We start from the raw sequence: 17,385 nt of genomic DNA, 5'->3' as shown, positions 1-17,385 counted from the left end.
CTCATCCACCTGCCTTACAATGCTCCTAGCATTAAAATATGCACATTTAAGAAACCCACCGCCTCTTATTCTGTGCTGTTTATTTTCTTTCTCCCCTAGATTTTGGGTCCGAGTGCTTCCCTTCACTGCCTCCTGCCTCACACTGTCTACTAGCTTTCTCTATTTGAGTCCCTCCCCCCAACCATTCTAGTTTAAAGTCTCCCCAGTAGCCTTTGCAAATCTCCCCGCCAGGATATTGGTCCCCCTCGGGTTCAAGTGCAACCCATCCTTTCTGTACGTCACACCTTCCCCAAAAGAAGTCCCAATGATCCAGAAACTTGAATCCCTGCCCACTGCACCAGTCCTTCAGCCACGCATTTATCCTCCACCTCGCTCCATTCCTACTCTCACTGTCGCGTGCCACAGGCAATAATCCTGAGATTGTTACTTTTTTGGTCCTTTTCCTTAACTCTCCTCCCAACTCCCTAAATTCTCCCTTCAGGACCTCTTCTCTTTTTTTACCTATGTCATTGGTACCTATATGTACCACGACCTCAGGCTTCTCTCCCTCTGATTTCAGGATATCTTGGACGCGTTGAGACACATCCGAGACCCTGGCACCAGGGAGGCAGACCACCATACCATCCGGGTCTCCCGACTGCGTCCACAGAATCGCCTATCCGACCCCCTAACTATAGAGTCCCCAATTACTATTGCCCTCCTCTAAATAACATCTATACATAACTAAAACTCTGATCTTGTTATACATAACTAAAACTCTGATCTATTTACGCAAAAGCAGTACGCGATAGCACTACAATTTGTCGCCAGCGTACTCAGCGTTCTCCTGCGCTGCGATTGCACCTGGTTCTGTTCCGATCGGTGGAAGCTGGTAAAAGTTATCGAGGTTTAAACATCTTAAAAACTGCGAGTGCGCAGATTGATTGCTTCTCCTGCCATTCACCGCAGTGAGGATTGGTCCCCTCCACTGTCACTCCGCAGGACGGTCCGCCCCTTCCTGCGCCATCGCGTCATTTCTGCAGCAGCGGGAGGCTCTGGATGGCCTGCGGAGGTCTCCAACCGGACACAATTTTCGGAGGGAAGGACTGGAAATGGTCTGGCCCGGCCCAGCCCGGCCCGGCTCGCCCAGGTTAGCCCGACCTGGCGTGGAGTCGGATATGGCGCTGATGTTGCCAAACGGAAAGCGGAGATTCTGATCCCGGCGGAGGAGAACAGCGACCAGCGAAGCGGCCAGCGCCCATCATCCGCTGTGAGTCGTCATCGCACCGCTAATCCCTTCTCCTCTGGTCCTCCTCGCTGCCTTCTGCCTACCTCCCTGTGATACCGGACTCTCCCCCATGGCTCTTCCCCCATATTTTCTCCGAGCTCTCTCCCTCCCCGCACCCCACCCCTCCCCACCTCCCTACCACACTCCTCCCCCCCCCCCACCCCTCCCCCCTACACCACCCCCCCCCCCCACCCCCCCTCCCCCCCACAACCCCCCCCCACACACCCTTCCCTCCCACAAACCCCTCCCTTCCACACACCTCTCACAACCCTCCACCTGCCCGCACACACCGCTCTCCCACACACCCCGCCCACACACCCCTCTCCCCCACAACCCCCCCCCCCCACAATACCTCCCTGTCCACACACCCCCTCCCCCCACAACCCCCCCCCACACACCAACCCCCCCCCCACACCCCTCCCTCCCCACACCCCTACCACAACCCTCCCCCTCCCTACACCACCCCCCCACACACACCCCCCCCACACACCCCTCCCTCCCACAAACCCCTCCCTCCACACACCCACACAACCCTCCACCTGCCACACACACCCCTCCCCCCCACAATACCGCCCTGCCCACCCTCTCCCCCTAACCCCTCCCCCCCCACAATACCCCCCTGTCCACACCCCACAACCCCCCCCCCCACAATACCTCCCCCCACACATACCCTCCCCACACCCCCCACCCCCCCACAACCCCCCCCTCCCCAACAACCCCCCCTCCCCAACAACCTCCCCTCCCCCCACAACCTCCCCCACACACCCCTCCCACACCCCTCCCCCCACAATCCTTCTGCCCACACACCCTCCGTCCCACACATCCCTCCCCCCCACAACCCCTCCCCCTCCCCACAACAACCCCTCCCCCACAACCCCTCCCTGCCCATGCACACCCATGCCCCCCACACCCCCCCCCCCCCCCCCCACAATGCCCCCCCACACAATGCCCCACCCCACTTTCCCCCCCCCCCCTCCCCCCACACCCCCCCCCCCCCCACAACCCCCCTAATTCTTCTATCAGTTCACAATTACTTTTAAGAGGGGTCTAATGAATATAGCCACACAAATATAGGACACTGTACTTGCTCCCAATGTCAGTATGCCTTTCCTTAAAAATAATTATTTTGTGCTTGAACAAAATATTAAAGGCCAGAAACTTGAGGTTGTCTGCAAGTTGGCCTCTTTGTTAAACGAAATGCCTTATCCACGGATTGATGCAAGGTAAGTATGCAAAATATTCGTACTCCTGATACATCTCTGGTTTTCAGCAGGATGATTGTTTGCCAAACTTCATTCCTGAAAGTAAAATCCCCACCTTAAAAATACCATCCGTAACTATTTTCTTTCACTTCTTCCGATCACTCATCATGTTTAAGTGATAAAGCATCGTCAAATCGGGTTAACTTTGTGCATTTATTACCACAAGCCCCAGCTCTTGGTTCTCACTGCTGGGAAAAATACAGGAAATTGACAGTGCAGGTAAGGTCAGACATTTTGTGCTTAGCCTACCACCGCACAACTCTATTGAACCTGAGGCCCAAGATATTAGAGGCATAAACTCTGTTGTTTGAAGTAGAGGCATGTTTAGGATGTTAGGGTAGTCAGTGCATCTGTTGAGCGGGACGGGAGAAACCAATAGAACCTTTAGGTCTGATATGAAATTAGGGTCAGATGCAGCCTTTGGGTGATGTGGTGCATTCAAGGTTGAGATCTTGGTTATGGGGGAGTGGGTCAATTGGCCCAGAGTCAATGGGGAGAGGGTCAATGTTATCATTGGGCAAGAAAACAATGGTGGTATCGTCCAGCGGAGATATGCTAAGGAAAAAAACCCCATAATAGGATCTATCTGTAGAGGACAGTCTGCAACTTGGGTCTGGATGGGTAGGTCTCCTTTAAGTCTTAGGGTAACAGGTTTCACATTCACTGTGTCTTTAGGAGCCAATTTGGTATTAGGCATTTGCGGCTTAATTTAGCAAAAATCCTTTCTTTAAATGCGCTGTGCTGAGGACCTGAATGCAATTAGCTCATCTCCAAAGTTCATAATTGTTACCTGATTAAAACTGTGAATGTGCAATACATTTACATGATTCACAGCTGGATAGAATTTATAGCTCATTGTCTTCCCTCCACAGCCTACAAATTGAAAGTGCCTCACAGTGTTCTTGGATATATCTCATCAGATCCACAGAGATACACCTGCATTCATATGTCTCAGGACCCACAGCATGTCCTTGATATGAACTGACCGCAAGACATACTTATTAACTCTCCCAAGTTCCTTCATCGTCATGTATTTCTGCGCTGTAGAAACAGAGGAGAAATACTCATTGAGGACCTTGCCTATCTCCTGAGGCTCCACACATTATCACTAGTTTCTGAGGGGTCCTATTCTCTCTGATTAGACTTTTTTCCCCTAATATAGACAAAATCTCCTTGTATTCTCCTAAATCTTCTTTCAAGCCCACTTTTTGCCTTTCTGATATTTTTCTTAAGTATGCTCCTCAATCCCAAATAATCCTCCAAGAATACTTTGACCCCCAACTGCCGAAAGCTGACCCATGCCTCCTTTTTCCTGATCAGACCTTCAATTTCTTTTATCATTCAGGGTTCATTATTCCTACTTGTCTAGCCCTTTGCTCTGCATATCCTTTCTTCTAAACTTGCTGTCATGGACATCTGTATTGACTTCCAGCCTCACTACTGCGTTGAATCCCTTCCCTCTACTAATTTAGTATAAACTCTCCTAAGTAGCCTCCACATCCAGCACATTATCCTTCATTCTCTTGGTCAGCATACTGGGATCCCACCACTAACAACATCTTCTGCTCCTGCCCCTTTCTGACTTCTGCAGAGACCACTCTCCTTGAATCTCTGGTCTGCTCATCCCTCACCACACATCTTTCCCTAATCCCTGTCAATATCCTCTGCAACTATAAGAGGTGTAATAGTTGTAAAAGCATTTGATTCTCAGATAACATGGGGAACCAAAAGTATTATTTTATCATGAATAAATTAATATTTTCACAATTATCAGTTTAGGAATTACTTTAGGGTAAATAAAAAGTTTAATGTTATGGTTATCTTTTTATGTGTCTTGAATGATGCACTGCAATTTCTGAAATTCTGTATCTACAAATCTTTAAAAAAACCCATCTTAGAACTGAAATCTTTGATTTGTGAGGAAAAAACAACTCTTACTGTATTGAGGGTGATGGTGAACCACCTTCAAGAATAGCTATAATCCTTCTCGGGATAATGCACCCACTGTGTTGCTGAGTGGGAACTTACTGGAATTAACCTCAAAGGCAGTATAGGAACAATGATTTCCAACTCAAGTCATGTGCATCATTGAGAAGAATTTGCTTATTTCAGCCTTCTTGGACTAGGAGGTTGTGAGAATACATTTTGCACAACCAAGGGAAGCACCTTCATGCATTCTGTGGATGATATAAAGTGCAGCCACATTGTACATAGTGAATGATGTGAGCGTTTAGAATGGTGGATGGGATACAGATTGAGAGTTCTTTCTGTTGGATGGTAAGCTGTGTGAGTTTTGGAACAACGTTTCCAAATTGATTCAATTTAATGGCATGAATACCATTGAATAAAATAAGGTAAATTTAATGGAATAAATGTAATGGAATGAATACCTGAATTGTGTTGAGACGATGGAGGAAAGAGAGACAAGAGACCGCAGATGCAGGAATCTTGAGCAATAAGCAAAGTGCTGGATGGAACTCAGCAGAGCATGTGGCATCTGTGGAAGTAATGGACAGAAAACCATTTGGGTTGGAAACTTTAAAAAAAAACTCATTTTGAGGCTATTTCTCAGTGGGGCAGTAAAATGAAGGAGTAAAAATGCAGATACTGGAATTTTGAACAAAAAAACAAGTGCTGAAAGAACTCAAAGGGTCATCTGTGGAGGGAATGGACAAATTACATTTTAAGTCTCAGACTTTTAGAGACGATCAGTGCTTGGACACTTGTGTGGTGGAATTTTTACTTAACATTTATTAACCTATGCTTGAATGTTTTCTGTGTAATGCTGCAACTGTTGTTGAACTGATTCATTTTCAAAGGAATTGCAGGTAGAATTGCCCATTGTGCTACCAGTACATGTCCCAACTTCAGAGTTGATAGAAGGAAGCTCATTAATGAAGCAGCTGAAGATGGTTAGGCCTGAGACAAGGCTCTGGGGAGATTTTGCTACAGTCCACTGGAGTCGGGAAAAATTGATTTACAACATCACAATCATTAAAGACTAACTTTGTGGAGATCTCAGTAGTGAAATGAAATGGACCGTTCACTTAGTATTTTTGGCTGAAGTTGGATGCAAATGCTTCAACCTTGTCTTTTGCATTCACATCCAAGGGCTTGCCCTTTTGAGTTCTTGGAGCCTCCTCTACCCCTTATCTGTTTAATTGTCAATAGCCACTGAAGACAAGATGTTTGAGGATTTCAGATAGAATTGTTCATTGTGGCTTCCAACCCATTCATTATGTTATATAGAGTATCACGCTTACTAAATTAATGATTCAGTTATTGAGACATAAGGACTGTGTTTTGTATTTCTACTGTTTTTGATTTGCACAATTTAAATTGTCTCTTCAAGGCCTAATATTATTGAAATTCTTTTGTTCTTTTATTGCTGCAGTTATTTGGAAGCGTGGTGGTAAGAAAATTGTTCTTGGTATAATTTCTGTTTGGCAGCATTCTCCTTTAAAAAAACCCATGATGAAAAAGGAAGATGCTGCAGATGCTGGAAATCTGAAATAAAAACAAAAATGGTTAAGTTATCGAGTATCTGAGGAGAGAGAAACAGAGTTAGTCTTTTAGCTTAAGGTAGACAAAAATGTTGGAGAAACTCAGCGGGTGAGGCAGCATGCATGGAGCGAAGGAAATAGGCAACGTTTCAGGTCGAGACCCTTCTTTAGACTGATGTGAGGGGGGGGGGGGCGTGAAGAAGAAAGCAAGAGGCGGAGACAGTGGGCTGAGGGGGGAGCTGAGAAGGGGAGGCGAAAGCAGGGACTACCTGAAATTAGAGAAGTCAATGTTCATACCGCTGAGCTGTAAACTGCCCAAGCGAAATATGTGGTGCTGCTCCTCCAATTTACGGTGGGCCTCACTCTGGCCATGGAAGAGGCCCAAGACAGAAAGGTTGGATTCGGAATGGGAGGGGGTTGAAGTGCTGAGCCACCGGGAGATCAGGTTGGTTTGGCTCAGCCACCAAGCACGACACCTGGAGGCTGCAGCGAATCGCCCGATCAGCAGAGAAGGTTATTGACTGCAACCTTCCCTCCATTGATGAACTGCAAGGGCCAGGAAGCGAGCGGGCAAGATCATCTCTGACCCCTCTCACCCTGGCCACAAACTCTTTGAATCACTCCCCTCTGGAAGGCGACTGTCAAAGCTGCCACAGCCAGACATAAAAACAGTATTTATCCATGAGTAGTTGCTCTACTTAACAGCCAAAAACCTGGGCCTCCCTTTGATCTGGTATTTTGTTGGTTCACATGCTTGATCAATGGTGTTTTATCATTAATGTTTTATTATTATTAACGTTTAGTGTTTTTGGAGTCATTCGTAACTGTCACTGTATGTCATGTTGTTACTTGTGGGCGGAGCACCAAGGCAAATTCCTTGTACGTGAATACTTGGTTACTTACTTACTTACTTACTTATTGCGAACCGAGCGGAGTTGTTGGGCGAAGCGATCGCCAAGTCTATGCTTGGTCTCACCGATGTAGAGCAGCTGACACCTAGAGCAGCAGATGCAATAGATGAGGTTGGAGGAGGCGCAGGTGAACCTCTGCTGCACCTGGAAAGACTGCTTGGTTCCTTGAATGGAGTCAAGGGAGGAGGTAAAGCCACAAGTGTAGCATTTCCTGCAGTTGCAAGGGAAAGTGCCAGGAGAAGGGGTGGTTTGGGTGGGAAGGGATGAATTGACCAGGGAGTTACAGAGGTAGCGGTCTCTGTGGAGAGCAGACAGGGGAGGAGATGGGAAGATGTGGCCAGTGGTGGGATCCCGTTGGAGGTGGCAAAAATGTCGGAGGATTATTTGTTGTATGTGATGGCTGGTAGGGTGGAAGGTGAGGACAAGGGGGACTCTACCCTTGTTACGGGTGGGGGGATGGGGAGTGAGAGCAGAGTTACGGGGTATAGAAGAGACCCTGGTGAGAGCCTCATCTATAGTGAAGAGGGGAACCCCCGTTCCCTGAAGAATGAGGACATCTCCAATGCCCTGGTGTGGAACACCTCATCCTGGGTGCAGATAGAAACATAGAAACATAGCGTAGATGTAGGAATTGGGAGTAGGGTTGAAGTCCGTACAGGAAGCAGGGTGGGAAGAAGTGTAGTCCAGATAACCATGGAAATGTAGTCCAGATAGCCATCATCGTCTTTTAGCTTGATGATTTTTCTTCAAAACGGAAAAAGTTCAGATACTGATTCATCTGAAGCAAAAATTAATGTTCAAAATATGACTGTTTTGTTGAATATAATATTATTTTTATTAAAGTTTGGATTTATCTTCGTCATCGGCAATGCAATGCAGTTAAGTAGATCCACTGTGGCTTCATTCCAAAATAATGTGGTTCCAATGGCCAACCATAATTTACAGTATCTAGGTCAATTGTTGTTCTGATGAATTTAATTGTTTGGCCAATAGCTATTTTGGAGAGCCAACTGAAATGTATAATATCTCACTCAGGTGCGTAAGCATTGGAGTCTTTGGAAAGTTTAACACATAGATTATGAAATATTTAATCTATAACTAGACTCTTGAGCACAGTACATTTTGTGTATTTTTTTTCACTATTCTGGATTTGCATTCTCATGTGATGTGGAACCAGGCTGAAGTAGTACAAGGAATCTCATTTTACATATTTTCAAAATTCAGATTTATCACCAATTTATCCTTTGTTAGAAATGGAAAATGATTTGCACCAACATGATAATGCAAATACAACTCAAAAAGGATTTTGTTTATCTTCTTGCTATCTTGCAGAGTGATTACGCAAATATATTTATGATTTTTCTATTACACATATTTTCATGAATAACATGAATGTTTCACCTTGCATTAATCCTTAAACAACATTACATGTCATTATATGAATTTAAAGTGTTTCTTAATTTTAATTAGTTGTCAGTTGAAGACAGAAAAATAAAATCTGAAATCGTTGGGCTGGAAACCAGAGTTGCTTGGATAATGCTCGGCAAGCCATAATACTTGTTCTCAACTTGTACTAAACTGGAGGACAGATACTGGTGTATTTGACCTTTTGCCTCACCATTGGACTCATTAACAAACTGACCTGAGGGGTCAGAGGCCTTTGGTGTAATGCTTTTCAGTTTTATACCAAGGATGCCTTGGCAAGTGAATGTAATTATCTACCTTAACCAGATAGAGCAGGGGTGGGGAACCTTATCATGTTGGAATGCCGCATTAAGTTAGTTGTAATATAATAAGGCCACATCCAAGAAACTTCAATTGGATATACTTCAAAATGTACATTATTTTGTAAAAATCTAACCAATATGTACTAACTTCAAGAAAATGAAAAAGAATTGTTAATTCTAAAGTTAACTAACCTTTTTATGTAAATGCTTTTTGTGGGAAAGAATTTGAATATTTGGTTGCAACATGGAGGTACGCAGTTTCAGCTGATCTTCTAGATGGGTATCCATCATTTGTGACCTTAAGGGCGTCTTGATTTGGGTTAGGTAGGAGTACGTAGATTCGCAGCAATAAGTGGTTGAAAAGCAAGAAAGCATTTTTCGTGCCTGTGGCCGAAGACGTGGGTATTCCATTGCATTTTCCAATCGGATCTTTCTTAGCATCAAATGAGGACTTTAAAATGTCAGCTTCTGAGAGCTCAATCAATTCCATCTGTAGTTCTTTAGGAGCCTTGGAGACATCAACTAGGTGAGGTTGAAATGCTAATTTGAATGCTAAATAATGCTAATTTCGTTGAATCTTTTTTTACTCTTTGGTATTTTAAATATGTTCATTTTAAGATTAAAATACAAATAATAAAAGATGAACAAAAACATATTTATAAAAATAAAAGGATTTGTTCTACAAAATTTGAATTCATTCAAAAGGTCGCATTAATGACCTAGAAGGCCGCATGTGGCCTTAAGGCCACAGGTTCCCCACCCCTGATATAGAGTCATGCAGCGTGGATACAAACCCTTTGGCCCAACTTGCCACAGTGTGGGCACAGTTTCAAGATAAGGAAATGCTCATTTAAAACAGATTTCTTACATAGGGTGGTGAATATCTGCTGTGTTGTAGAGATTAGATCTGTGGAGATTAGGTCACGTGGTATTTCAAGAGAAAGTAGATTTTTTTTTTCAATTTGGGAGTTGTGGACTATATAGAACTGGCACAGAAGGGGAGTTGAGATCTGGAGCAGGTCAGCCATGATCATGTTCAATGAAGGATGAGACTTGAGGGACTAGATGTCTTATTCCTGCTTGTTTTTTCTTGTGTTTTTGTTTCCTTTTATGTAATACTGCCTTTCATTTTTCTTGATAGTCACAGATTTTCTTACTGACTTTTTTATGCCCTGAGCTGTGTTGTATTTTTTTTTAAACAGCAATTCTTTGTTTTCTGTCACCCTGTATAATATTGTTAATAAGTTAGTATACCAAACTCATGCCACATGTCTTTGCAGTTTGCATTATTTAGACTGAAGATCCAGTTTTCAGATGGAACTGAATTACTTTCACTTTTCATACAAAATGTTATCATGTCATGATCACATTTTTTATGAAGGGCTCTTAGCTAACATATCATCAATTAGCTTAGATTACACAATGTTAGGTTAAAAATAGCCTGTTCCCTAATTAGTGCTTCCATTTACAGGCTGTCCCTGGTTTATGAGCATAGGAATGAGCTCCCATATGATAAATTCAAAAGTCTATGAACTGCAGACATTATGTCCTCCCTCTCCCCCTCTCCCCCTCTCTCTCCTGGGGAGATGAGGAAATGTTGATAGTTGTACCAAGCCCAGTGCCTGAAATACATTTTCATCACTTGTAAACAATGCCTGGGTGTATACTTGAAAAGCTATAAACTTCGGACCTGCTGGACAAGTGCTAAAGATGGAGTGGTCTTCATTGGTTGACACATACACAGGATTTCAGATAGAATTGTTCGTTGTGGCTTCCAATTCATTGATTATGTTATATAGAGTATCATGCGTACTAAATTAATGATTCAGTTATTGAGAACGGCATTTCAATAGTCTGATGTAAGGTCTCTGAATCCATCGTAGTCAGTGCACCTCGCAGGACATTTGGAGTATCCAGCTCTTCAGGATAATGGAACTCGCAAGACCACAATTAGTGGGCTCTGGCCTGTTGTATTTAAAAATATCTGCTTTAGATGGTGGTTATATCTTTTACGAAGGATTCCCAACCTTTTTTGTCCCGTTTACCTGGCAACTTTAATAGCACATAACAATGTTATTTCACTTATTTATGAACAACTAATAGAAACATAGAAAATAGGTGCAAGAGTAAGCCATTCGGCCCTTCGAGCCTGCACCGCCATTCAATATGATCATGGCTGATCATCCAACTCAGTATCCTGTACCTGCCTTCTCTCCATACCCCCTGATCCCTTTAGCCACAAGGTCCATATCTAACTACCTCTTAAATATAGCCAATGAACTGGCCTCAACTACCTTCTGTGACAGAGAATTCCACAGATTCACCACTCTCTGTGTGAAAAATGTTTTTCTCATCTCGGTCCTAAAAGACTTCCCCCTTATCCTTAAACTGTGACCCCATGTTCTGGACTTCCCCAACATTGGGAACAATCTTCCTGCATCTAGCCTGTCCAACCCCTTAAGAATTTTGTACGTTTCTATAAGATCCCCCCTCAATCTTCTAAATTCTAGTGAGTACAAGCCGAGTCTATCCAGTCTTTCTTCATATGAAAGTCCTGACATCCCAGGAATCAGTCTGGTGAACCTTCTCTGTATTCCCTCTATGGCAAGAATGTTGTTCCTCAGATTAGGAGACCAAAACTGTACACAAATACTCCAGGTGTGGTCTCACCAAGGCCCTGTACAACTGCAGCAGAACCTCCGTGTTCCTATACTCAAATCCTTTCGCTATGAATGCTAACATACCATTCGCTTTCTTCACTGCCTGCTGCACCTGCATGCCTACTTTCAATGACTGGTGTACCATGTCACCCAGGTCTCGTTGCATCTCCCGTTTTCCTAATCGGCCACCATTCAGATAATAGTCTACTTTCCTGTTCTTGCCACCAAAGTGGATAACCTCACATTCATCCACATTATACTGCATCTGCCATGCATTTGCCCACTCACCCAACCTATCCAAGTCACCTTACAGCCTCAGCCATGATCATATTGAACAGATACCGGTATACCAGAACCAAACACAGTCAGTCAATGAGAAAAAATATGTACAAATCCAGAATCAACAAATTTACCCTCTGGGTAGGCAAAATTTACCCCCTGAAGGTAAATTCACCCCAGGTTGGGAACCTTTGTTTTACGAGTATGAGGCTAAAAGGGGAAAATACAAAAAGAAAAATGTGTTACAAGGAATGGCTCTAAGATTTCATTACATCCAATAGATTCCAGCGTAAATTGATGAACAAAGTTAATTTGACTTTGGGATTAAGGTTAGAATGAATCCACCAAATTCATAACTCTGCATCTGGGCATACCCTTGGCTTATCTCTGCAACCTTTTTCCTTGTTTTGATTATAGGGTTATTAATGATTTAATTATTTACGTACTGTTGGTGAATATAATCCAGTAGTTGGTTTCAAAGTAAAAACTAATTTCTTTGTTCTAGGTACAAGGAAGTTTGCAGAGAATGTTAAAAAGAGTGCTGCTGTTTCTTCAGATTTTATCCCAGAACCAATGCGACCAGGTGCAGAGGGGTATGTGCCTTGGCGTACTGCTGCACGTGCAAATCGATTCAGGTAACATATTTTTCAGAATGTTTGTATATTTTTGTGACCTATTTTTCCTCTTTTTTCATCTGTTTATACCTTAGAATTCATCAAATTAGAAAGTTATTTTCCTACGGTAACTTTTCAGATTCATTCCTATTCTGAAGGTTCAAAACCTCTGCTATGCTAAGATTTTCTGCTGTCACAGCACTATATCCTGGCACTATTCTGGGGTGTCATGTTACGGCTGTATAAAACCTTGGTTGGGCCACATTTGGAGTATTCTATGCAACTCTGGATACCACACAATGGGAAGGATATGAAAAGTGTGCAGAAAAGGTTCACCAGTGTATTATCTGTATTAAAATAGATTAGCTATGCTGAGAGTTTGGATAAGCATGGAATATTTTCTGTGGTGCGTCGCAAGTTGTGGGCAACTTGATAGAAGTATATAAAATGATGGGTGGCATAGATACAGTAGATAATCAGAGTCTTTTTGTGGAAATGTCAAATATCAGAGGCACAAGTTTAAGATGAGGGGAGACATTTTTAAGAGTTCTGCAAGGCATCTTTTTACATAGACTAGTAGATGCCTGGAATGCACTGCCAAAGAAAGTGGTGGAAGCAACATTTATCATGGTTGATAGCAACATTTAAGAGGTATTTAAGAGACATGAATTGAATGAAGCAATAGGGTTCACACGCAGGTAGATGGGATTAGTTTGGCATCATGGTCAACACAGATGTGGTGGGCCGAAAGGCCTGTTCCTGTGCTGCACTGTTCTATCTGTTTTCTATGTACCCCTCCGAAGTATCGTCCTAGAAACATCGGTAGGACGGATTCGCAGATGAGTTCATTTGTAGAAATTGGTAATATTGTTGGAGACATGCAGAATTTTCTTAGTCTTCGGAGGAAGGGGAGGCATTGGTGTACTTTCGTGGCCGTGGCATCAGCATGGTTGGATCAGGCCAAATTTCAATCAATCAATTGGGAAATGTTAATATGCAAAAGGGTCAAAGAAGCCTTGCACACAAGTCACTGAAAGCAAACGTGGAACAAAAAGCTGATTTGAAGATAAATTGTACTTTGGCTTTCAATGTAAGTGAAATTATGTGGGAACCTGTAGAATGCATTGGAGGCCAAATTGTTGAAAATTATTTTAGGGATACATTTAGGATCTGGTGGGCTGAGGGATGGTTGATGGAATTTAATGCAGAAAAATGTGAGGTGTTGCATTTTGGGAAGTCTAACATGGGCAGTACCAACACAGTAGGGCTCTGGGGAGTGTTGTTGAGCCGAGGGATCTGGGGTGCAGGTACATAGTTCCTTAAGTAGCATCAAGTGGATAGGGTGGTCAAAAAGGCTTTTCACATATATTCCTTCATCAGTCAGATTTGCGTATAGATGTTGGGAGGTCGAGTTACAATTATATAAGATGTTGGTGAAGCCACATTTAGAGTATTTGTTCCGTTTTGGGCACTATGTTATATGAATGATGTTGTCAAGCTAGAAAGAGGGCAGAGAAGATTTATGAGAGTGCCTGAGCGATAGGGAGAGGATGAGCAGGCTGGGGATTTATTTCTTGCAACGCAGGAGGATGAAGGGTGATTATATAGAGGTGTACAAAATCAGGGAGGAATAGATTGCCTAAATACACAGTCTTTTGCCCAGAAGTAGCAGGGGAATCAAGAACCAGGGGACATAGGTTCAAGTTGAAGGGGGAAAATGTTAATAGGAACCGGGGGGGGGGGGGGGGGGGGGGTAAACTTTTTTACACAAAGGGTGGTGGGTATATGGAATGCGCTGCTGGAGCAGGTGGTTGAGGCAGGTACTATCGCAACATTTAAGAAACATTTGTACAGGTACATGGATAGGATACGTTTAAAAGGATATGGGCTAAACGCACGCAGATGGTACTAGTGTAGATTGGGCATGTTGGTTGACATGGGCAAGTTGGGCCAAAGGGCCTGTTTCCACACTGTAAGGCGTTTTGCATTAGATTTTTAGACATAGTTATTGCAGGTCGAGGGTGAGCGTTAATATAGAAGCAATCATGATTATATTGAATATGAATGGGGTCCTATTGCCTAATTTTGTATTATGTTACTGCAAATGAAAGCTTAGAAATTCTGTTCCTGTGCCATTCTCATCTGATGCACTACTTAAGTATTTATTAGTCACAGCACCCTTGTGAATGTGGAAGGGATGATGTGTTGCTCCTACAAGGGGATTGTATCAGGCCGATCAGGATGTTACTTGCAATTGAACTCGATGCTCAAGTTTCTTGTTTTGGCTTATGTACAAAGGATTGCTGCATGGATGAAATGTTGCTGTCTTTTATATTTGAAGAACTAAAATAATTTGTGTACTCTGGAGAGATGGGTTTTGCTGATGATAAAACCTGGTGGGTGGTTTGTTTCTCAATCAGTTTACATGATTTTGTAATTGCTCTCTTTGTTGTTCACAGGAGTATTCATCAGGGCTCGCCTCACCAAAATAAAGTGATTCAGGTAATGATATAGCGGTAAATCATAGCGGTTCTTGACAGCCTATTGTGCCACAAAACTATTTTAAATTACAGTAATCAAAATTGACTATTAATTACTACAAAGAAATGTTCCAACTTTCATATGCCATGCCTCTGAGAGATGTCCATTCTCATTGTTAATGCTGCTATCACTGTACAAGTTATTATTAGAAGATAGACAAAAATGCTGGAGAAACTCAGCGGGTGAGGCACCATCTATGGAGCGAAGGAATTAGGCGACGTTTCGGGTCGAGACCCTTCTTCAGCTATTATTAGAAAATCAGCGTACTCCAATTTAGTGCTCATTTTGACAACCTCTTGAATTATTGTGCTTTTAAGTACTGATGGACACAAAATGAACGTGGTGCCTACACATATGAAGGTAATGAAGTGTTGGGGTACGGAAAAGAGTTAATACGAAATAGATTCACATCTGATAATTGGAAGTTTGGAGCTGAATTTAAATTGTATAGCTCCAGAAAATTACAGAAGTATAGAGGGATAAGCCCATGAAGGGATATAGGCAGAATGAAGAAGAATAAGATGAATGGGGGTATGTGAATGAATGTATCACTGCTTATTGGGACGAGGAGGGAATGACTCCTGATTTGTGATATTTTATGACAACATAAAATAATCCTTTTTAAAAAATTTTTAATAAATATTTTTATTAGAAGCAATGTACAGTAGTATAAACCGTGTATAACATAATACATTTTGTGTACAACTTCTTGTTTTAAATTTAATAATAGACGTTACAGAAGCAAAAAAAGAGGAAAGAGAAAGTTAAGTAAAGTAGTGATATTGATAGTTCGTGAAAGAATAGATAGAAAGAACCCGTAAAGATATAAAGAAAGAGAAAAAAAAAAGCGAGAAAAAACAGGAAAAAAAAACAACAAAGAAGAATACAAAACAGAAAAAAAATAAAAGGGAAAAGGGATATACCTGCTTCATATCTTTGCACACCCCTGACCCAGTTCTGAAACAGTTAATTTCCAGGGTTATGTTGCACCATATACTTGTAATAAGTCAATAAAAGGAGACCAAATCTTTAAGAATTGGTCTGCTTTACCTGCTAGGACGAATCTCATATCTTCGAGATGTAACATTTCAGACATGCTTGAAATCCACATTTTAAGCGTTGGGGTGGGTGCATTTTTCCAGAATTTGAGTATGTTTTTTTGCAGTTATCAAGCCACAGTTTGCTGGCGCGCTTTGGCTGCTGCTGCTCTCTTATCACATTGTGTTTTTGATTTTGTGTTTTTAATTTTCTGTTTTTGGACTGAATTGTGTTTTTAGTTTGTGTCTCTGTGATGTCTTTATTATTTATTTTACTCTGATTATATGTTTATATTCCTGTTAATCTATGTAAGGTGTCCTTGAGATGTCTAAAAGGCACCCAACAAATAAAAAATTATTATTATTATTATTATTATTATTATTATTATTATTATTATTATTATTATTATTGTTAAGGAGCTATTTTGGAGCCGGCATCCATTGTTCAAAAAATAATCAATTCTGTGTTGGGATCCAATTTTATTTTAAATAATTTTGTGAAGATTTCAAAAATGTATTTCAAAAATGTATGGAGTTTTATGCAGGATACAAAGGAGTGTGCTATAGTTGCGTCTTGAGATAAGCATTTATCACAGATGGGAGATACATTTGGAAACATTTTATTCAGTTTAGTTTTCGAGTAATATAGTCTATGTAAAATTTTAAATTGAATTAAGGTATGTCTTACATTAATCGAGCATTTGTGTACAACATAACATAATCCTGAGTGCAATGAATAGGAAAGAGCCCAAACCAATAGATGAATAGCTCATTCTGCGGATTATGGTGGCATGAATTGCAATCTTAGCGGCAGCAGTTCTAAAATGATTTTGTTATACTAGAAGTAAGTGGTAATCATAACCAAAATGAAATGCATTCAGAAATTCAGTTTGGGGTTGAAGAAGACTAAATAATATTTTCTTGACTGGTCAAGGAGAGGAATGGAATTGAGGAATAGTGGCTGTTGATGAGGATTAATGAAAGTGTCAATCTTTCCCATGTTAAGGTAGAGCAAAATTGTAGTACATCCATGACTGGATGTCGGATAATATTGTGATAAAATCCTAACATCGCGTTTTATCGGTTTGATTTTATTTTGTGCTAATTGTCCTTAATTTTTATTTTTATTTTTCTGTTCTTCAGATTATTTTCACATGTTAAGCCTTTATCTTAATCATGTGTTTGAATTTATGGATAAACATAAATTCCTACTTTTCTGAAGCTACTGGCTTACTCTAAGCTTATAGCCAATAAATATTTGGCTAGCACAAAGTAATTTGAATTGGTACAGCTAATAAGATCGAGCAAAACATCTCTTATTTTGCCAAAGCAAGATCTTTCTTACTTGCAGTTGGCAACACAGAATTTTCATCAGTTTAGATTGAATTTATCTACCTATCTACAGTGGCTTGCAAAAATATTCATACCCCTTGAACTTTTCCACTTTTTGTCACGTTACAACCACAAACGTAAATGTATTTTACTGGGATTTTATGTGATATACCAACACAAAGTGGTGCATAATTGTGAAGTGGAAGGAAAATGATACATGGTTTTCAAATTCTTTTACAAATAAAAAACTGA

The 17,385-nt window shown here is 41.7% G+C and overlaps 1 protein-coding gene across 3 annotated transcripts in view; it reads left to right on the top strand.

Annotated features, from left to right (window-relative positions):
* The window catches only part of cep78 (centrosomal protein 78), a 134,841-nt gene that overhangs the window by 95,480 nt on the left and 21,976 nt on the right, over positions 1–17,385 (top strand). For all 3 annotated transcript variants that reach the window (XM_055633027.1, XM_055633028.1, XM_055633029.1), the window contains 2 exons: positions 12,115–12,244; positions 14,683–14,725. In XM_055633027.1, coding sequence (XP_055489002.1) covers positions 12,115–12,244; positions 14,683–14,725 — 173 coding nt within the window. The remainder of the gene's footprint in view (positions 1–12,114; positions 12,245–14,682; positions 14,726–17,385) is intronic.

This window comes from Leucoraja erinacea, chromosome 3 (assembly GCF_028641065.1).
Source record: "Leucoraja erinacea ecotype New England chromosome 3, Leri_hhj_1, whole genome shotgun sequence".
NCBI classification, from domain to species: Eukaryota; Metazoa; Chordata; class Chondrichthyes; order Rajiformes; family Rajidae; genus Leucoraja; species Leucoraja erinaceus.
This window is presented reverse-complemented; position numbering and strand designations above follow the sequence as displayed.